Raw genomic sequence first — 23064 nt, forward strand, 5'->3', positions numbered from 1 at the left:
AGGGTTGTGAGATCAAGCCCCATGTCCGGCTCTCTGCTCAGTGGGGAGCCTGCTTCTCTCTCTCCCTCTGCCTGCCACTCTGCCTGCTTGTGTTTGTGCTCTCTCTCTATCAAATAAATAAATAAAATCTTAAAAAAAAAATAGCCAAGCTGCTAGAGATTTGGTTTGACTGCTTCAAACCCTAGACCTTTCAGCCTAGGTCCAGTCAGGAAACAGATTAAACCATATCTGTAATTCAGAGGAATGTAATAAGAATTATTAAGCTATAATAGAAAGTAAGTATAAAGACATGAATAAAACTCTTAACAGGTACCCAAGGAAGGACAGACTTGGAAGGGTGGCCCATTTCCCAAGGCTGAGATTCATACCTCATTGAAGACAGTCCAGTTGAGGCCCATTGGATGGGGGAGAGTCAGTGGGTTGCCTGGTCCAGAGTCGCTGGGCAAAGGGAAACAAACCTCTGAGGTACAAGTGAGCTGCGGCTGGTGAGTGGGCACACAGAAATTGTCAGGACACCATTGTGGGTGTGAGATCTGAGTGTACAATATCCATGTTAGAGGGGCCATGGGAAGGTGACCACTGGCCCAGTCACTGAGGCTGCTTCCTTTTGGCATATGGCTTGGGAAGTACCCACCAGATGTCTTCATATAACCACACCACTGCTCAACCATGCAACAGGAGCAAGAACAAACAAAACGTTGCAGTTGTACACTGGAACCGAGAAGCTCCTTCCTCCTGCAGTGTCTCTGCATTGCCTTCTACTGGCAAAGTTTAACATTGTGCTCACTGTAAAAGAGAATGCTTAGTTTAGTCCATTATCGTAGACCATGTGCTGAGTGAGTTTGGAGCTGAGAGGCAATAAATACGTAAGTGGCACAGGATCAGACTGCTTACAGTCTTGAGCCTTTCACCTATATCTGGCTTACAACTGAGAAGGAAGTGTTAAAGTAGCTCCTGACATCCAGGAACTGATCTTGTTCTCAAACTAGACCTCACTGTTACTGCATACTGATCTGATGCTCATGACTGAGCCATGTTCTTCTATACAATATAAATAGTCTAACAGGAACTTCTGCTTCAAGCAAGATCACTGTGTACCTCACAAAATACCAGACATCCTCTTCTCTCGCTGAATTAGTAACTACTGCCTCACTTCCTTACCAAATACATTCTAACCCCACCTTAATCTGCCTTCCCTATAGATCAGATTTTTGAGATACCCTGTCATAGAATTGCCTTGATTTGTGACAGTATCTAATCCAAAGCAAGTCTCTACTTCTTTATACTCTCCCTAAATTTATCCAAACCCAGCCCAGATTCCTAATCCTTATCTCTAAACCCTCTTAGGAAGACATGCCACAGATCCCCAAGGTGTGTGCGCTCCTTCTCCATAAGGAGTAGTAAACCCAACTTGTTCAAATATAGGTGTGTTCCTGGGGTTTTTGACTGAAGAGCATTGATAGAATAAATGATTACTATTTCTTAACCAAATGAATCTTCTCATTCCTCCTTTTCCTTAAAAACGTTATTCTTTTAAAAAAAAAAAAAGATTTCTTTATTTTTAGAGAGAATGCATTCTTGTACACACACGTGCGAGCAGGAAGGGAAGGTCAGGACGACAGGCAAAGGGAGAGATTCTTTCAAGCAGACTCCCTGTTGAGCGAGGAGTCCACAACCCACGAGATCAAACCAAGAATTGGACGCTTAACAGATGGAGCCACCCAGGCACCCCTTAAAAACATTATTCTTGGGGCTCCTGGGTGGCTCAGTCAGTTAAGCATCTGCCTTCAGCTCAGGTCATGATCCCAGGGTCCTGGGATTGGATCCTGGTATCGAGTCCCGCATCGGGCTCCCTGCTCAGCAAGGAGTCAGCTTCTCCCCCTCCCTCTGCCTCTGCCCCCGACTCGTTCTCTCTCTCTCAAATAAATAAAATCTTAAAAAAAAAAAAATTATTCTTAGGGGCACCTGGGTGGCTCCATTGGTTAAGCGGCTGCCTTTGGCTCAGGTCATGATCTCAGTACCCCCACCCCCCACCCCAGGCTCCCTGCTCAGTGGGGAGCCCGCTTCTCCCTCTCCCTCTTCCCCCCCCCCCCTCCCCCCACTTGTGTGTGCGGGTACTCTCTCTCTCTCTCTCTCTCTCTCTCTCTCTCTCTCTCAAGTAGGTAAAATCTTCAAACAAACATTATTCTTAAGTAAGGTATTCATAAATTAGAAATGGGTAAGGGATTGAAGGAAGAATATCCCCCTACATTAAATTACTTAAGTAGTTTTAAGTAGTTTTTTTTCCCATTTAATGTTGTGTAAAAACTAATTCTTTTTTAAAACCTAGATTTTAGTGTTACTGCTTTTTTTTTTCCCTAAAGAAACTAGTTAAATGAGAAACATTGACTTTAATTTTAAGGAAGTGATTGTCTTAGAAAACTAATCTTCAGCAGTCCCAAAAAACCCCAATAATAGTTTATAACTTTTTATGACAATAAAACTGTAGAAACCCACAGTAAAACTAAAGCAATTTTTATTTATTTTATTTTTTTACATTTTTATTAAGTAATCTCTATACCCAACGTGGGTCACAAATTCACCATCCCAAAGTGAAGAGTTGCATGCCCTTCTGACTAAGCCAGCCAGGGACCCTGACGATTAGCAATTTTTAAAAGTTAGCACATAAATACCAGAACAATCAAGTTATTTTTCTAACAGCCCTTCTACATAGTACATACTATACATTTTGAATACAGTCGAATCGTAAAATATATAAATAAGGTGGCTGTGAAGTTAATTTTTTCTTTCTCAATTTTTTTTTTCCTTTCTCTTAATTTTTCAATGAGCTCTGTTTTCCTCAAACCTCAGGAGTGACATGTGGAATACATCTTCCTGGTAGAGCAACAATGTGCTTTAATTCTCTAGTCACTTCCAAAAAGCTTTGGGGGCTTCCTGAGAGTCCTTTTTCTACTCTGAAGGGCCTTGGAAAACCTGCATCATATTTCACTATTAAAATCTTTACATTTTTAATATAAAGGAGGAAAAAGATGTTTAGATCTGGTAATTATTCCTAAACAGTAGTTCTGATCCCTACATGGTTTACTTAAACATAGAATGAGTTACTTGGTAAAAAAAATTTTTTTTTTAAGATTTTATTTATTTATTTGAGAGAATGAGATAGAGCATGAGAGGGGGGAGGGTCAGAGGGAGAAGCAGACTCCCTGCTGAGCAGGGACCTGATGCGAGACTCGATCCCAGGACTCCAGGGTCATGACCTGAGCTGAAGGCAGTTGATTAACCAACTGAGCCACTCAGGCATCCCGGTAAAAAATTCTTTGTGTAATGAACAGTATCCATGGCTTAGTAAATGGATATTTGAATTTTCTTTATAAGTGGGCATGCAGATAATTAACTCAATGTGTGAATATCCAAGAAATGTGATTTTTGAATGCAGTTTCTCATCTGAGTAGTTACCATTTTCTCCTACTGAAAAATTAGTTCTTTAGTCTCTTATGGACAAAATCTAACCAATTGTCTATTTAAGTTGTGGATATCCAGCAAAATTATGTAGTCTTATCCCACTAATTCATTTATTTGTTAAAAAATATTTTTAGAGGGTCTCCTGAGTGGCTCAGTCAGTAAGCATCTGCCTTTAGCTCAGGTCATGATCTCGGGGTCCTGGGATCCAGCCCCATGTCAGGCTCTGGCTTCGCATTCAGCGAGGAGCCTGCTTCCCTTCTCCCTTTGCCCCTCCCCCTGCTCATCCTCTCTCTCTCTCTCTCTCTCTCTCTCTCTCAAATAAATAAAATCTTTAATTTTTTTTTTTAATTTGAACATCTGTTGTATGTCAGATACTGAGATAAGGTGCCAAAGTTACAAAAATAAAAAAGACTCCAATCCTTGGTTGAAATGGGTAGCCATCTTAGACATTTCCCTGAATTTGGCCTTTTCCTAGTTTATCTGCATGCCTTCCTACCCCTTATTTTTTTGTGTTTTGTTAGGACTTTTACAATAAGAGGAGAAAATTATAACATTGGGTAGCATCATTAAATTTGGTCAGTAGGGGCGCTTGGGTGGCTCAGTTGGTTAAGCATCCAACTCTTGATTTCAGCTTAGGTCATGATCTCACGGTCATGAGATCAAGCCCCACATCAGGCTCTATGCTGAGCGTGGAGTCTGCTTGAGATTCACTCTGTCTCCCTCTGCTCCTTCCCCTGCACATGTGCTTGTGCATGGTCTCTCTCTCAAAAAGAAAATTTTGGTGGGAGTGGTCAGTAAATTTTGATCAGCACTGCTAATAAATTAGGCCCTGTGCTTTATGGGCAAATGGGTACCACCCTGTCCTTACTGAGCCCACAGTGAAGAAAAAAGCCCACAGGGCAAGGCCATTATGGAGTCCTGTTGTAGTTCAGAGCTACAGTTATAGGGACATTCAACAGATTTCAGGGTTTCAGGTCAGCTGCCCACCCCTACCCGTGTGATGAAACACCCCATCTCCTATAGCTCAGACATCTGCCTGTTGACCAGCAAAGTGGTAGGTAGCTGATTATTTGATCTCCTTTGACCACCCCATCTCCACAGAGTACCAGCTGTCTCAGCCCAGCTTCTCTGGGCCTCAGCTGGTGTGTGTGTGTGTGTGTGTACGTGTACACGTGTGTGTGTTCATGTTCATGTGTGTCCTAGCTGGTGTGTGTATGTGTGCACGTGTGTGTTCATGTTCAGGTGTGTCCATGTCCCCACCTGAGGTAATTTGGTCAGCTATTCATGTTCCTATGTCTGACCCCTACCCCACAGGCCCCCTGGTATTTGTGTTTTTAAAGTATTCCTATAAACAGGTTTTCACCTAAAATTTAAGTCTTTTTTTTTCTTTTAAGAATTTTTTTTAAGTAATCTCTACACCCAACGTGGGACGCAAGTCTACAACCCCAAGATCAAGAATCACATGCTCTACCAACTAAGCCGGCCAGGCACCCCATAAAATTTAAGTCTTAATAGTGAATCACATAAGGAAACCTCTAAGTATACTTGGCTATGGATAGCTGATGATTCATTACCAGAATCCCACTGTAGACTATTAAAGGTAGTTGTATACAAATTATAAAACAACACAAGAAAGATTTTTAAGCAGAAAACATCCTGTTTATGTTTGGTCAGGTGTTCTTTGGGTTGCTGTGAACCAAATAGCATCTGATCGTTTTCTTAACCTTTTTTGAAAGACTTCCCCAAAATCTTACTCCCCCAGATTTTACTGTTTTTGTGCCCGGTGAATTCTGTGAGAGGAAAATTACAAGGCCATAATCCTTTCTCTTCAATTTTCAAATCCAAAAAATTTCAGAAAATAAAAGATTCTTTTTATAATTCATTTATTGAAAAAGCAGACCTGAACCAAAGTGACCCTATTTAAATTCTTTATCTGTCTTATTAGGATACTCATAAAGTTTGCTGCAGAAATATTAATGTGTTTTATTACAGGGTGCTGCCCTAGATATTTCATGTATATGGTATATGCACAATATTACCTTTTTTTTTTTTTAGATTTTTATTTATTTATTTGAGAGAGCAAGAGAATGAGTGAGAAAGAGAGCACGAGCTGGGGGAGGAGCAGAAGGAGAGGGAGAAGCAGACTCCCTGCTGAGCAGGGAACCCTACTCGGGTCTCAGGGCTTGATCCCAGGACTCCAGGATCATGACCTGAGTTGAAGGCAGATGCTTGCTTAACCGACTGAGCCACCCAGGCACCCCACAATATTACCTTTATAAAAAATAAATGAATTCTAAACACATCTGCCTCCAAAGGTTTAAATGAGGTTTACAGACAATAATGTATAAAGCACCTCTATGGCAGAGTGGTTTAAGAGGGCACTTTGTTTGAAAGTATGTGAGATAATAGATGTTAACAAAACTTACTGTGGTAATCATTTTGCAATATATACATATATCAAATAATTATGTCATATACCTAAAACTAATACAGTGTTATATGTCAATTATATTGCAATAAAATGGGGAGGGCACTTTAATATATTGTTAGCAGTTTGTAGTTTTGATTAATTCATGTGAAGAAAACACAAACAAGAATCAAACTTTAATTTTCAGGTAACTTTCACTTTGTTTCCAGATTTGATAGTTATGTAGTTGGGGGTTAAATATAGGAAGTATGATTATGAATGCATTTATCTGTTTGATTTCTTAGACCCACAAAATGAAGGCTGAAATAAATACAATCCCGATAACCATGATCATATATACAAGAAAAAAAGAGCCTCTGAATTGGGAATTACATTGATATGCATGTATACAAAATGTAATCAGTAGCAATATCCTGGTACCTTTTCGATGGTCTACATGCCAAGAGCAATTCTATCAGTTCTTGTTTCCTCCACATTTTAAGGGAGTGTAAACTTACATACTGGTTATTTGAGAAGCAAGAACGAGATGTTTCCCACCTACTCATACCCCTTAGTACCATTCAAGTGAAACCATTAACTCTTTAATTATGCTGGGATAGAATTGACCTATTTTCTGCATGATCATAAAGAAACATTTTATTTATTACAACAAGATTTTTTTCCTGGAAATTAGTATTTTCAAGCTTAATGCAGTGATTATGTTTTTATTTGGAATCTTCCCCTCCTTTTTTCCTTGTTCTGTACAGATTATCAACGCTTGATGACTGTGGCGGAAGGCATCACCACACTTTTGTTCCCATTTCAATGGCAGCATGTTTATGTGCCCATCCTCCCTGCTTCTCTGCTACATTTTCTTGATGCTCCTGTCCCTTATCTGATGGGCCTTCAGTCAAAAGAAGGAACTGACCGTTCTAAGCTAGAACTTCCTCAAGAGGTAAAACTTATAATGAGTGATAAAGCATTTGCTGTTTGTTGATTTAGGTCAAGGCCACTTTATTGTTAGACAGCATTGTCTTTGTCCAAACTGTGTCTCTGACTGTCCTGAATCTCCCAAGTAGGGCTCGGGTAGAGCCTGAGCCATAGAGTACAGATCTGACTTCTGAGGGTTACCATGACTAGTCATTAATTCAGCATGGTTCAAACAGGACAGTGACAAATTTTCACAGCTTTAAATTTGTGAAGATGGAACAACAGTAGCATGGTCTAGTTGCTTTATTATTCTAATAACATTTAATTTCTTTTTCCTCCATTCATGTTATAAATTCTGCTTTTAAACAATATAACCCAGGTTTTCACATCATTAAACTCTTTAAAGTCATTGTATTAATTGAGATGAATTTGATTCTTGACTTCCATCAAATGAAAGTAACATCTCTCAGCAAGCTATGGGTAATGGAAGTATCAAATACTTTAATATTCTTTGTTTTCAGACTTACAGCTGGTTACCAACTTTTTCTAAATGTTAGCTTGACTAGATGATTGAGATTTAAAAAAAAAAATTTTTTTTTTTGAGATAAAAATGCTAACCCCTAGCTTTTAGACCACTTAAGATTATTATGCTTTCTGTGTGTTGTATTTTCAGATGTAGTTTAAGAAGAAAATAGGAATTCTTGGAAGCATTTTGAATCTAGTTTTTGGCTGTCATTAATGATACTCAGAATTGGAATGTAAAACCTTTGAAATGAAATATTGATGAGAGTGCCATGGCCTATTGCAAAACATTAAGTAGTTAACGACTTTATATTATTAGCTATTTAATTAGCACCTTTCTTAATAAAATCTTCAATGCTGTGCTTTGCTTTTATTTGTTCTTATTTCCCAAAGAGGTTCTCATTTTAATAAGTGAATTTAAAATAACACACTAAGCCACAGCCATTGTGTACCCAGTAATGATTCCTGTAATCATCCATTGCTTACTTTATCCCAATGAATGCTTCCCTACCAAAATTAACATTTTTGTTCAGGGGAAAATAGCTTGATTCAGATCATATAAAATACATACTTAAGCTGTCTTGCTCTTTTTGAGCTTATGCGTGTCTACTTTTGCCTCCCCAGTATATCTCTTTTCTCTATTACCTGAACTCTCTTGTTTTCTCTTTTATTAGATTAATCTAGATTAATCTAAGTATCTTGTTGGTTCAAAGAAGTAATCCTTTAAATTTCCAATGAAAAAGAAATAGAATAACCAAATCTATTTTAAATGCAACTTAAGTTTAAGGACTTAAATAGTGACATGTTTTAGTTTCCTGTTGAGTATCTGGTCTGTTTGTATATTCATCAAATGATATTTTATAAGACAGTATGTTTTAGGTGTATAAATATTATATTTCCATTTTTACATGAGTTATAATTGTTGAGAGTTTTTAAATGCCACCTAGATATTTTTGTAGTGGAGAAATCTTTTTCTCTACATATCAGCATGTATTCTCTGGCTCTAAAGATAAACAAACTTAAAAATTCTGAACGCTCTTGCAGCAATGTCTGTGATTTTCTAATTTCCTACTCATTAAATCAACACTCTTTAATAAATGTACATGCTCATCTAGTCAGAGAGTAGAATAAACAGGAAATAACCTGGGTCAGCTGTTAGAATTTTCTTCTAAAATAATGATATACTAACATATATTTTCTATACAGAAGCACTATTTTCACAGCTGACCCAGGTTATTTCCTGTTATTCTACTCTCTGACTAGATGAGCATGTACATTTATTAAAGAGTGTTGATTTAATGAGTAGGAAATTAGAAAATCACAGACATTGCTGCAAGAGCGTTCAGAATTTTTAAGTTTGTTTATCTTTAGAACGCACACAGGTCACTTTGTGCTCGTAATATTTTACAGTGAGATGAAATAATCAACTTCACATAATTTTGGAAAAGTAAGTATAAAAATAGCCATTTTGGGGGCACCTGGGTGGCTCAGTTGTTAAGCGTCTGCCTTTGGCTCAGGTCATGATCCCAGGGTCCTGAGATCAAGCTCCGCATCTCCCTGCTCAGCGGGAAGCCTGCTTCCTCTCTCACACTTCCCTTGCTTGTGTTCCTTCTCTCGCTGTCTCTCTCTCTGTCAAATAAATAAAATCTTTAAAAAAAAAAAAAGCCATTTTAAAAAGTGATTTAAATATACCGACTCATAATATTCACCTCCTCCCTCCTTTCCCTGAAAACTGTAAAATAAAATAATAGCGGGCACCTGGGTGGCTCAGTTGGTTAAGCCACTGCCTTCGGCTCAGGTCATGATCCTGGAGTCCCGGGATCGAGACCTGCATTGGGCTCCCTGCTCGGCAGGGAGTCTGCTTCTCCCTCTGACCCTCCCCCCTCTCATGTGCTCTCTCTCTCTCATTCTTTCTCTCAAATAAATAAATAAAATCTTTAAAAAAATAAAAATAATAGCTAAAAATAGTGAAAAAAAGAAAGAAAAATAGTGACAGGGTTACTTAGAATAGTTATGAAAATGGTAAGTTTACAAATGATTATTTTAAGAAGGTATGATTTTAGTTGTTACCTAACTAATGTAAGTACATAGACTTATAATTAACCACCCACTTACTTTCCCCATAGTTCTAAAATGATAGGCACAGGTAGCCATTTTGTTATATTCCTTTTTGGGGGGTTGGGGTGGGGAGAGTGATGGTAGAAGAATATAGTACTGAGAATGAATTTCAGAGAATGGTACCTCACTTTCTCCCATTCTTGCTTATCTTTACAGTAAATAGTGGGCAAAAAAATCAAAACACTAAATTAGAATTGCTTTTCCACTTTCTTTTTGTTGTATCTTACCTGAGATTCTATAGGAATATTTTATTTTATTTTTTCTAAGGGTTTTTTTTTTTTTTAAGATTTTATTTGACAGAGAGAGAGACAGTGACAGCAGGAACACAAGCAGGGGGAGTGGGAGAGGGAGAAGCAGGCTGCCTACTGAGCAGGGAGCCTGATGTGGGACTCGATCCCAGGACCCCGGGATCATGACCTGAGCCGAAGGCAGACACTTAACGACTGAGCCACCCAGGCGCCCCTCTGTGGGAATATTTTAAATGTTCTCCTCTGGCTTACCCTTTGCCAGTTTAACTTCAGCCATTGAGAAACTGTATCCCTTACTAAGCATGGAGAGAGCTGCCCTGGCCTCACATTCCTGGACACCTCCTCCTCCTCTGTACATGTTTTGGGTGCCACAAAATGACCATCTCCTTGAGCCTTATTCGTTCATTCACCAGTTGTCTCATACACTACCAGTGTAGGAGACATTAAGATAAATAAGATATAATTTCTGATTTCCAAAATAAGTCATTTACAAATATAAATAACAGGTTAAAAAAATAAGTAAGAGGAATGAATGAACTAAGTATATATGCAGAGGAAATCAGAATGCCTTTAGGGTAGGGACATAGGAAAGCTTCATGGCAGAAGAAATCAACTTCAAGTCTTTGTTGCATTTCTTTTGAGGGAATGTTTTTCTTTTTTTTTCTTTTAAGATTTTATTTATTTATTTGACAGAGAGACAGCAAGAGAGGGAACACAGCAGGGGCAGTGGGAGAGGGAGAAGCAGGTTTCCCGCTGAGCAGGGTGCCTGATGCAGGGCTCAATCCCAGGACCCTGGGATCATGACCTGAGCTAAAGGCAGGCGCTTGATGACTGAGCCACCCAGGCGCCCCCATGTTTTTCATTTTTAACTAGAAGTGATAACTTACCATGAATGTGTGAGCAGCATTGAGCAATTAAGATATAGAAATATATAGTCCTAAAACAATGTAAAACTGAGAATCGAGTGTATTTTTTATTGTGTATATAAAATTTCTTGAGCTCTTCTGATAATTTTTTAGTTTAATGGTATTAATATTTAAAAAGTGACTTATCCGTATGCCCTATTGTATGGTGTTCTTCTTTGTTTTAGAAAAAAGGCTTTTTGGTTTTTCTTAAGTCTTCATAACACAAGTTAATCCTGTTTTCATTTTGTGATAATCAAAGCCCCAACTTGGGCCCATCTAAGCAGTCATAGGGAGGGTATGAGAGACTCATGGGAACATGAAGACAGGCCAGTAGTGTGGTGCTGGAACGTGCACCTTGCCGTACCCTTTCAGATCATCAGTGATTGTATGAGCATAGCAAGCTTTAAAATTTCCCAGATGTAGCATTTTCTCTTTTATAGAAGAAGGATAGAAAAGGATAGCAGGAAGGCATTAATGAAGAAGACAGTACAAAATGTAAGTGGTGGGAGGTTGGTTGGCTAACATTTAGATTAGCAAGTTAGTGAATTTTTTTCTTCCATTTTTAAAGATACTGAATCATCCATTTGAATTATAGTGACCTACTTTCTCCCCCTAAGCCTTTCAACACATCCTGCTTTCCTAGAGACTGTAGATACGTATATAACGATGTGGATTTAAAGAAAGCTGTAGGCAGCAATACGTGTCTTCAGCAAGATTTGACTTCATCTCTTGTTTTACTTAAGGGAAACTACTGATGTTGGAGATGAGGAAAATGGGAGGGAAAAAATCTTTTAAGCCACCAGGCTGTTTGATGATGCTTATCGGGAACAGGTGTCAGGAAGTCTCCTAACTTCTTGGGCCTCAATTTTCTTCATCTGCAAAATTAAAGAGTTGGATTCAGAGGTCACTTCAGGCTTGAGAGGAACCATTGTTGATTCTCTGTTTTCAAATGGGGGAAATCTTGAGTTTTGATTGAGCTAAATATAGAAATTTGTACTTTATGTGCTTTAGCACCTGACATAAAGAGCAGGGATCCAAAGAGAAAAATAAAAACCCAACTCTTTGCTCTCCTGTTTTCACCTTACGTTGCCACACAGGATCAAAGGGTAGTGTGAATTGTCTCCTTGCTGACCTAGGTGGCAGGGCTGTGGGAGAGATGGGGAAACTCGAAGTGAAACTTCTTCTGTTGGTTGAGTTCCACCCTGTGCCCTGTGTCCAGCCACTAATGTAGTCAGATTCAGTTTTATGGGATCGGCTATACCTTTGGCCTCCCACCCTTCCACAGTCCATGAGCACAATCTTCCTTTACACTGACAACCTCGTTCTGATTAAGAGGGTATGAACAGGAAAAGTAAAATGTTGTTTTGGAGTCTACTATAATCATGTACCTAAGGGATAATGAGAATTTCATGCATGTACTTGGCCCCTTGAATTGTTCATAACTATTTGGAAAATATTTAAAAGTCTTTTTATTCAATATAAATTCAAAATCTATAGTGTAAGCAAACTCAAAAAAATTTTTCCTCTGATTTCTATTTCCTCTTTTTTTTTTCCAACTCAAAAAATGTCTCCTGAATTGGGGTGCCTGGGTGGCTCAGTCGTTAAGCGTCTGCCTTCGGCTCAGGTCATGATCCCAGGGTCCCGGGATTGAGCCCCGCATCGGGCTCCCTGCTCGGTGGGAAGCCTGCTTCTCCCTCTCCCACTCCCCCTGCTGTGTTCCCTCTCTCTGTGTGTCTTCTCTCTGTCAAATAAATAAAATCTTTAAAAAGAAAAAAATCTCCTGAATCAACTCTTAATTATTCAAGGGGTAATCATTTGTAATTGTCTAAGCGCTTGCCTCTACCACTCTCTGCCTCCTGCTGTTTGTCTAATAACTTCTGAAATGGTTTTGCTAAGAGGTTGAAACTAATTTTGGATAAAGTGAAAATTTGTGGCTATTCTGTGAATTGGATTGTTCTTTGCCAATTTCAGCCCATTTGTGGGGACTATAGCTGCTAAAATATAGCAGTTATTGTTAATTCGAAATTACAAATGGTGTCATAGAAGTGGAATGGCATAGAAAGTTCCGACTGGATTCATCCGTGCTCATTTTACCCAGTGCCTTCTGTTTGTAAGGTACTACAACTCTGTGCACCTTTACTCATTTAGGAATGCCGAAGAGATGTCATATATTACAGAATCGTGTCCAGATGATAAGAAATGGCTAAGACCCAGAGAAAATTATCCATTTTTATTAAATATGGTATAGAATACTAGGGGAAAAATGCTGGAAAAAGAAATTTATTTTTATTTTTATTATTTTTTTTTAAGATTTTATTTGAGAGAGAGAGATATCATGAGAGAGAGCACAAGCAGTGGGGAGGGGTAGAAAGAGAAGCAGAGTCCTGCCGAGCAGGGAGCCTGATGTGGGACTTGATCCCAGCACCCGGGGATCATGACTTGAGCTGAAGGCAGATGCTTAACCGACTGAGCCACCCAGGCACCCAAGAAATTTATTTTTAAAGAATAAAAATTAACCTTCAGAAAGTTAACATAAAAGGTATTGTAAGGTCTTAAAAGTTCTTGTTCCACGAAAATAATTGTAATTATGTGTGGTGATGGATGTTAACTAGACTTACTGTGGTGATCATTTCATAATTTTTATTGAATCACACACCTGAAGCAAAATGTTATGTGTCAGATATATCTCAATTTAGAAAGAGGCAGTGTGTAATCTATGAGTTTGTTTATAATAGTTGGCAAGAATATTTTAGAATATAAAAATGTTATTTTAAAACCTTTGTATTTTTCTTTCAGGCTAATTTGTGTTTTGTGGATATTGACAACCATTTTATTGAACTGCCTGAAGAATTTCCACAATTCCCCAATAAGGTGGATTTTATCCAGGAACTCTCTGAAGTGCTTCTTCAATTTGGGATCCCTCCTGAGGGTAGCCTCCATTGCAGTGAGAGTGCCACAAAACTGAAGAATCTGGTTCTGAAGGACTTGGTTAATGACAAAAAGAATGGCAACGTCTCCACTAACAACATCAGCATGTACGAGTTACTGAAGGGCAATGAAACCATAGCCCGCCTCCAAGCTCTGGCCAAGCGGACCGGTGTGACCGTGGAAAAAATGGATCTCTCTGCCACACTGAGTGAAAAAGAAAAGGATTTAAAACTTCAGTGTGAAGAGGCAGAACTAAGGGACTACCAGCTCAACGTGCAGCTCCGTGAGGTCTTTGCTAACCGCTTTACACAGATGTTTGCAGATTATGAAGCATTTGTGATTCAGACTGCCCAGGACATGGAATCCTGGCTGACCAACCGAGAACAGATGCAGAACTTTGACAAAGTAAAAAAAAAAAAACACTTCGTTTCCCTTTTTTTATGGCTCTTAGTGGGCTGTCATTACTGATTTTGCTAACTTTTTTAACTACAGATTTTTCCTCTCTCCCTTCCCATTAAGAACTTATTCTTACATTTTGTCTTCATCCTATGATGACATCTCAACTTGTCCATGTAAAGATAGCACTTTAGTTTCAGAAGACAAAGTTTTACCTCATCTTAGGATCAAAAGAGAGAAAAAGTGAATGAATTAGGTTTTATGACTGTAAGTCTAAGGTTCTGTTCCAAAGTTTGTGGGAAAGGAAGATAGAAAATGACACTGGCTTTCAGTTGTCCTGCTGAAGTTGAAGCTTCTTTCTAAGGTTTACTATAGAGTATTCTTCTGGCAGATTTTCTGGACATATCCACCAGTCTTTTAGCTTGTTTTTGTTTTCCAGACAAAAGCACTTAGAGGTGTGCATTTACTCTTTCAGGTCAGTAGGGTGTAGTTCAGTCCCCTGCCTCTGTGACTGCCAAGGCATCATGTTGCTATTAGAATGCATTATGGTTTTTTGCTAAATGGTAGCATTGTGTCATGAAAGACCTCTAAAAGGGGCTAATGTATTCTAAGAGGCTAATCTACAATTGTGGAGTCTCTGACAAGTAAATATTAATAAACATTTTTTGTAAAGGTTGGTAGTATCAAAGATTATTTTCTGATTTCATCAGACATTTTTTCAGTTGAAGTTATAAACTACATTCAGCAGTAAGTTCTGATGCATTTTATGCTTGAGAAAACTTCCTTAATAAATTAAAAAGCCTTCACTTCTCCAAATGTATTCCTACTTTTAGGTTCCTTTCTTATTAAGCTTAACCGTTTTTTTCCTATCCTACTCGGAACTAATCTGTGTACACTCATGATTTATCCTTGGGGCAATTCAAATTTTTATCTAAATCAAGCACTGGTACTTTCTTCCTTCTTAATCTTTATGTAGTTTCAGACTATAAATGGAATTCTTTTTATATAACCACTAGAGAAATGAAAGTTTCATTTGGATTCCAGAAGGCTTGTAATCATTTCATTTTTCACTAGGAAAATGTACAGGACTATCACATCCTAGTCCTCCAAACCAAGTCTTTGCTAACTTAAGTGTTGTAGTCCATGAGGGTCTGAATATCAAAAGCCAGATATTTGGCCCATTTAGAGGGAGAAGGAAAACTGTTCGCTCTAGAAAAAGTAAAATTGGTATTTATCTGTAAAATATCTTTTGAAGAGGTGAATTGGTTTTCAGAGACTACTGTGAACCTTTCACTGGCTATTTGGATTTATGTAAACACATCTGAACCCTGGTAGCGCTTAAATTGAATAAGTGCATTTCTATAAGGAACTTTTTTAAAGGCTTCCTAAATTTTAGAATGAAAAATAAATACGCTCGGAAGAAGCCAATGAGTATTAAGGAGACTAATCTTATGTCAGAGCTTACCCTTTCATCTTTCGCCTTCCCGCTTCTGCCACACTGCACCTACTCAAAAGAGTGAAAAGCAAAACCAGCCCAGGAGCTGAAATAATAATTCACTTCCAAATTTCAGCTAGTATCAAACTGTGACTAGAATTCCTGTAAACACATGGACCTGAAGAACCACAGAAAAAAAAACACTTTGAATTAGGAACTGATCACAATTTACTGAACCATTCCATGCACCAGACAAGCTGGTAACAGGAACGTGCAGCTGGTTGTACATGTTTTCTAAAGGCCCAGCTTGCTTTGGATGGTTTTTCAGGCAATACTTATTTTAGTTAAGGCCCAGACACAGGTCTGGAAGGAGTTTGATCTTGAATTAGCACTCATCCATCAGTCTCAAACAGTGTTGGGGCCTAGAAAAACATCCACTTGAGAAACCAGATTTCACCCATAAGCACAAATTCCATGTTTTTTTAAGGTTATTACTTATGTGTATATCTCAATCATACTCATTGATCATGTAAGTGCCTTATGACTCAGCGATACACTGCATAGGCTAGGAATAGAGAGCAGGAAAAAAATCACAGTTCACTGGGAAAGGGTCAGAAATTATTGGTAAGAGGATGATTGACGATAACTTGATCCACCCTCTTTCATTAGTAATGCCCTCTTTTCTACCTAATGATTATGAGTACCAGAATGTAAATCAATTTTGAAAGGTGGGATCAGTGCTAAAGGCCTAAGTGACCTAAATTCCGTGAATTTAGAAGGAGAAGTGATCTTTTGAGATTTTTAAATATCAAGCATCAGTTCTGCATGTTACACGATTTTTAAAAAATGACCTCACCAACAAATTTTCAGATTTATCACGTAGTACTAAGATAGTCTCCTTGCTCTAATAATTTCTAATTATCTCATTACAGGCTTCCTTTCTCTCTGACCAGCCTGAGCCTTACCTGCCATTTCTTTCACGCTTCATTGAAACACAGATGTTTGCCACCTTTATTGATAATAAAATTATGTCTCAGTGGGAAGAGAAGGATTCTTTGCTTCGGGTCTTTGACTCTCGGATTGAGAAGATGAGACTGTATAATGTAAGGGCACCCACCTTGAGGACATCTATTTATCAGAAATGCAGCACTTTAAAAGAAGCAGGTATATTTGTCATGCCTTTTAAAATTAAAATCCATGATCGTTTCTTTTTACACAATGTTGGCCTTATAAACCGAAAATTAATTTTCAGTTTTAGACTTCATGGTTAATCCTTTATACTACATCAGGTGTTTTCTGTAGTTTTGTTTCCTTCTGTTTCTGTGAGTTAATGTCCATTCCATTCCTATTTGACATTCCTCTGCCCTTAGAAGAGGAAAAAACAGGGGCGCCTGGATGGCTTGGTTATTTAAGCATCCAGCTCTTGATTTCGGCTCAGGTCATGGTCAGGTTCTTGAGATAGAGCCCCGCATCCGGCTCCGTGCTGGGCGTGGAGCCTGCTTAAAATTCTTTCTCTCTCCCTCTCCCTCTGCCCTTCCCCCCTCCAAAAAAAAAAAAAAGAAAGAAAGAAGGGAGAAAAACAGTAACAAATTGAATGTAATATAACCATAAGGTTGCTGTGAATTTTGTCTTATTCTCTTTTATTGCCTTAATTGAAAAAATGTAAATTTTTCTTGCTGCTTATGTTGCTTTTTACTTCTCACTTCTTTTCATTAAAGGAAAGGTAAGTATTGATTTAATAAATCTGAGATGCTTAATTTATATAACTGTAACAGTATATTTACTCTTTAGTGGGGCCATTAATTTTTAATAGTTTCACTTATTGAAATTAAATCTCTGGATTCCTGTATTCAAATTAGAGTTTTCCAACTCGGACACAGTTTTTCCCTTAGAGTCTTGGCCATTCTTGTCTGGCAGTAATATAGTCCATTAAATAAATAATCATATTAATAGCCAGTATTTACTGAGTACTTACTATGTGCTAAACATCATACCACATGTTTTACATGCATTTTGCCTTTGATCTTAACAATGAGGGAGTGTAAGCACATTTACTTTTGTTTTATTAGTGTCCTCATTTTACAGTTGAGAAAGCTGAGAGGTTAAGTAGCTTGCTTATGATTGCATAGCTAGTGATTGATGGAGCATGATTTGAATTCAGATTTGACTAATTCTAGCACCTGAAGCCTTAATACCACATTAGATGTTTGTTTAGTAAAGAAACATGTGAAGTGGGATGCGTGGGTGGCTCAGTAGGTTAAGTGTCTGCCTTCAGCTCAGGTCATGATCCCAGGGTCCTGGGATCGAGCCCCGCATCGGGCTCCCTGCTCAGCGGGGAGCCTGCTTCTCTCCCTCTGCCTGCCACTCCCCCTGCTTGTGCTCTCTCTCTCTCGCTGACAAATAAATAAATACTTTATTACAGTTACCAATCCACACAATTTTATACGTTTATACCTTGTTCCTAACACTTTCTTTGCCAAATAAACTGATACCCATCACTTGAGTGTCCCTTTTTTTTCATTTTTTTCCCCCTTCTAATATAGAAGCTATTTGAGCAAGTTTTCCTCTGGAGCAAAAAGAGGCAGGAAAGAGTTTCTTGCTCTGTTTCTATGCTTGCCTTTCTCACTTTATTTAAATAGATCAAAGTCACAGAAGTGGTGATGCTGTAGTTGTAGCATATTTAAGGAAAGAAATATGTAAATGATGTCTTTATATAGTCTTAAGAGGTCTCTTTGAGGGCGCCTGGGTGGCTCAGTTGGTTAAGCGACTGCCTTCGGCTCAGGTCATGATCCTGGAGTCCCAGGATCGAGTCCCACATCGGGCTCCCTGCTCAGCGGGGAGTCTGCTTCTCCCTCTGACCCTCCCCCCTCTCATGTGCGCTCTCTCTCTCTCATTCTCACTCTCTCAAATAAATAAATAAAATCTTAAAAAAAAAAAAGGTCTCTTTGATAAGTCACTGAAACATCATTCTGTTGTATTCCCACTTATGAGAGTAGATCCTTGGAGCCCCTTCAGGAAGTGGCAGTTACCTCTATGTTTCTGGAAATTGAGGGAGTGGAATGAATGAAATTGTGCCTATTCGTAGAACAGTGTGACTTTCAGTACTTTAATAGCCATGTGAAAAATATAATGCCTTGTTGAGAAAATTTCATTCCTCCCTTCCTGACAGAATTTTTTTAATGGAGCAGTGATTCCTTTATTTGTGTGCTTCCAGAAAATCTTTTCAATTAAAATAGATTTTCTGTCAGCCTCTCAAAAAGTTTGACATTCCACTGTCATCACAGAAATTACATAATTCTCTTGAAAATATACCATTATAGTTTTAACATATGAAAATGAGATTGGGCTAAAGCAGTAGTCTCCAAGGAACCTAATTTATCGAAGACTTTTTTTTTTTTAAGTAAAAGGAGGCAGCTGGCTGTGACTGCGTCTATCCCCCATAAATGGTGCAGTTATTTCTTTCATCAAGTAAAATTATCCTCTTCCCAGCCCCCCCAACAATAACTACAGAGATTGGCATTTTCTTGCTTTGTATGGATTTTTATTGTGTTGGGTTTTTGTCCTTTGTTGTTTTGTTTTGTTTTTTTTTGTTTTGCCTCTAACTAAAAAGAATTTTGATTTGCAGGTGAACTCTTTAGGCAGAGGCTATCTGCTGTTGATATTGTGGCACCAGAACCTCATGATTTCTGTGCAGAAAGACAAGTTGATAGTAATGCAGAGTTTTTCTTTTTTTCTTACCAATCACAGAAAATGAGTATTGGCACAAACCCTTGAAAATCTAACGGGCCCATGACCTCTCAAAGCAGGCATTTAATAATTTCTGAATGTTCAGTATTCACTGGTGGAATAATTACTGAAAAGTAACATTGCATTATGCTCCCTATGGCAATCTTCAGTATAAACCCCAGAGTAACTCATTGTGAATCAAGCTTTTTGTTTTTAATAAGCTTCCTGACTAAAGGAGAATAACTCAGTATCAGATGGATTTCTCTGTCGTTTTAAATCCAGCAGAAAAACTGAAGCTGCTTTTTTTTTTCCTTTCATGAGAACAGAAGCATTCATTGGCAGAGATGGAATTTTGTAGTATTTCATGGAACATAAAATTGGCAGGGACTTCAGAGAATTCCATGCCATGAATCTAAGCTTTATTTTGCCTGAACCATCTGTTAATTAAGTGTTTTATAAATATTAGGAAGCATTGAGAATATAGATAGGGTTGTGGAGAGCCAGAGTGTATCATTGAAAATTAAATACCATTTCACATTAAAACATGGCATTCTTTTCACCCAACATAGACCATATGGACTATGTTTTAAGAGAAGTTACAAGTTACACATTAAAAATAAAGTGAAATTCAAGAAGGTTTGGGTAAGGGGGCACCTGGGTGGCTCAGTCATTAAGCGTCTGCCTTCAGCTCAGGTCATGATCCCAGGGTCCTGGAATCAAGCCCCGCATCAGGCTCCTTGCTCAATGGGAAGCCTGCTTCTCCCTCTCCCACTCCCGCTGCTTGTGTTCCCTCTCTCGCTGTGTCTCTCTCTGTCAAATAAATAAAATCTTAAAAAAAAAAAAAAACTTTAAAAAAGTTTTGGGCAAGTTCATATGAATTATAAAGGAAAAATTAGGGCAGTTTGAAGTAGGTATCTAATATTGTGAAGTTTAAGTCATGGGTAATAGTGACATCTGTATAAACATCGCTTAATGCTGTCATCAAGCACAAGGAACTGGCTTAGGTGAAGCATTAATCTCACACAAGATGGTAGTAAGCACGTTCTTTTGACAGGTGTGGAATATGTCCAGGACAGACCCCTCTCCACTCAGAAAGAAAGTTTTTAAGACTATGTATGGGGAATAACCAGCAGTACTCAATCTGCTGATATTAAAGTAGGCAAAATAAACTGGTTCCATGAAATACTTACAAAAATAGCTTTTTACTTCTCTTAAATCCAAAGATTAACAGTTCCCAGAGTGCTTTCTGTTTATGACACCACCACAATTACTGCTTGTTCTCCCCTTTTAGTATTCTGTAGGCAAAGAATTAAAGACCTGGTCTTGCTTCACAAATAATATATTTTCTCTTGAAAATTCAGTTCATAAAAACATTTAAGATCAGATTTTTCTACCAGAGAAATAGTTCAGTCTTTCTTGGGTCTTGGAGATACCCTCCTAACTTTAAATGGTTTTAAATAGAAATGTTAGCCATTCCTATCTTTTAACTTTGGCTATTTTATTCTTCAAAAGGTCAGTTTCTTATCCTCTGGACATTTTCTAAATGCCTGCTTATTTTATTGTTCTCTGCATTACCCCTCTTGATCTAATAAACACTCCTGAATGACTCCTACTAATGAGAATGTGACTGTTGCTAAAAGTGAAGTAATAAACTTTACACCATTTCTTGTTTTTACAATTGGAGAACTATGGATATTTAATGGATCTTTGTACAAAGAAATAAAGTAATATAAGGCTACTGTGCTTGCTTTTCCTTCCCTGTCTTGCAGTTCAAGGTCAATATTTTATTTGCCGTCTTTTTCTTAAATGTACTTCGAACCATATTTTCATTAAGAAAATATTTTTCTTACATATTTAATTTTGAAATATTGAAGTATTAAAATGCTGAATATCCCACTTAAGGGAAACTTGTTTCAGTACTAAAGATTTTTCAACCCTGCTGCCCTGCTTTTGACAGAGGCAGAATATACCATGAAAATTAGTCATCTAGTATTCACTTAAAATTAACCTTTTTATACTTACATTACACTGATTTCTCAAGAGCTTTTATAAAAATCTATTTTAGAGTGTCAGATTGAGTTCCTTGGTGCATGAGTGGAGGAAGCATTGTTTTAAGGTTTAGCCATTGAAATGCCTCTAATTTGTTATAAATTTAATTTATAGCCCAATCAATTGAGCAGCGACTGATGAAAATGGATCACACGGCAATCCACCCACATCTGCTTGATATGAAAATTGGTCAAGGCAAATATGAGCAAGGGTTCTTTCCAAAGTTACAGTCTGATGTGTTGGCAACAGGACCAGCTAATAACAAGTAAGCGAGCACGTTCTTCACTTGAGCAGTGGGTTGAAGGGGTAAGTGAAGAGTGCAGTGCTGTGCAGCTCTAATGGGGCATGGTGATCATTAAATATCTTATCGATCTCATTACTTCCTTCAAAGGCCAAATCAATCCATTTGGAATATGGATTGGCATTCTATGAGTATTTGACTTTTAATTCCATCATGTAAAAAATCCAAACAGAGATTTTTTTTTTCCTTTTTAAAGTAATGTACACTTGGGAATACTTTCACTTTGACTATTTAAATATAATGCTAATACTGTCTAATGGAATTAGAAAAATTATACTTTCACTGTCTGTATTAGTTTCCTAGGACTGCTATACAAAGTACTACAAATTTGGTGGCTTTTAAAACAACAGAAATACGTTCTTTCACAATTCTGGAAGCTGGAAGTCTAAAACCAAGTTATTGGCAGGGCCATTCTCCCTCCAGGACCTCTAAGGGAAGAGCCTTCTTGCTTCTTCAACTTCTGCTGGCCTCAGGCATTCCTTGACTTCTAACAGTGCTAACTCCAGTCTCTGTCTCTGTCTTCATTTCCCTCTATGTCTGAGTCCAAATTTCCCTCTTCTTATGAGGACACCAGTCCTATTGGATTAGGGCCCACCCTAATGACCTCATTTTAACCTGATTACATCTGCAAGGACCCTATTACCAAATAAGATCACATTCATAGGAATTGAGTTTAAGACTTCAGCATATCATGGGGATCTGAGGGGGGACACAGTTCAACCCATAACACCACCTTTGTACTTTTTAAGTATCAAGTTCAAAAATTACAAAACAATCAAAAATAAAGATAAACCCTATCATTCTTTATGGCAGATGATTCCATTCAGAAAATATCTGAATATGATTAGAATTGAAAAGAGTTCTTTGGGTTTAAGGGATTTTGAGTGAATACAAGTGTTTTATTAACAAGTGAGGAATAAAGGAGGGTTTTACAAGAAAGGACACAAAGGAAAGTATTAAAGGGAAATATAGTAAGTTGCAAAGAAAAGTTGGAATTGGAAATCAGTAATTCTGGGATTTAGTTCATTCTTAACCGCTAACCAGGAACCTTGGACAGGTTGGAATCATTTGCCCCTTTCTCACCGGAAAATACTCTTTTAACATTCTACAACACGTATCACCTCATAAAAGTGTCCCAGAGGAGGAAAGGAAAAAACCAGGCTGTGGCAAAGAAATGGGTTAGAAGACTGAGGTAAAGACTGGGTACACAATATGGAAGTGGCATTGAGGTACCTGAATTTTCAAAAGGTAAGTAGAGAATCGGTGAGGGGAATAAAAAAGGTAGAATGATGTCTTTTGACCTAAATGGCCCAAACTAAATAATGGGAAGGTTCTCAAAAGATGGTTTAAATGATGTTTCTATTTTTTAGATGAACTGCTAAATTTACATGTTGTAAATTTTTGGCACTTGCCTCTTTATTTCCTAAGGTGTTTGTCATGATTCTGTTGGTCAGGAAAAAGGGAAACATAGTAAATTATATAATATGTTGGTTTAATTTGGTAAACACTGTTCTCAGCTAGGTACTGTGGTATTTGGAATTTCTTGGGGTGCATGTATATGTGGTAATATCTGTGTATTCTTGTGTTTGTACTGCTAATTCCCTATTTTTAATACCCTGAAAAGAATGAACCCCTTA

General features: G+C 38.0%; 1 protein-coding gene across 2 annotated transcripts in view; it reads left to right on the top strand.

Moving 5' to 3' along the window:
• Nucleotides 1–23064, top strand: part of DENND5B (DENN domain containing 5B) — a 182814-nt gene that overhangs the window by 106869 nt on the left and 52881 nt on the right. For both annotated transcript variants that reach the window (XM_025879559.2, XM_025879560.2), the window contains 4 exons: nt 6637–6824; nt 13389–13925; nt 16284–16515; nt 21241–21391. In XM_025879559.2, coding sequence (XP_025735344.1) covers nt 6637–6824; nt 13389–13925; nt 16284–16515; nt 21241–21391 — 1108 coding nt within the window. The remainder of the gene's footprint in view (nt 1–6636; nt 6825–13388; nt 13926–16283; nt 16516–21240; nt 21392–23064) is intronic.

Source organism: Callorhinus ursinus, unplaced genomic scaffold, assembly GCF_003265705.2.
Source record: "Callorhinus ursinus isolate GAN/ISIS: 27379988/994484 unplaced genomic scaffold, GSC_fseal_2.0 scaffold27, whole genome shotgun sequence".
Lineage (NCBI taxonomy): Eukaryota > Metazoa > Chordata > Mammalia > Carnivora > Otariidae > Callorhinus > Callorhinus ursinus.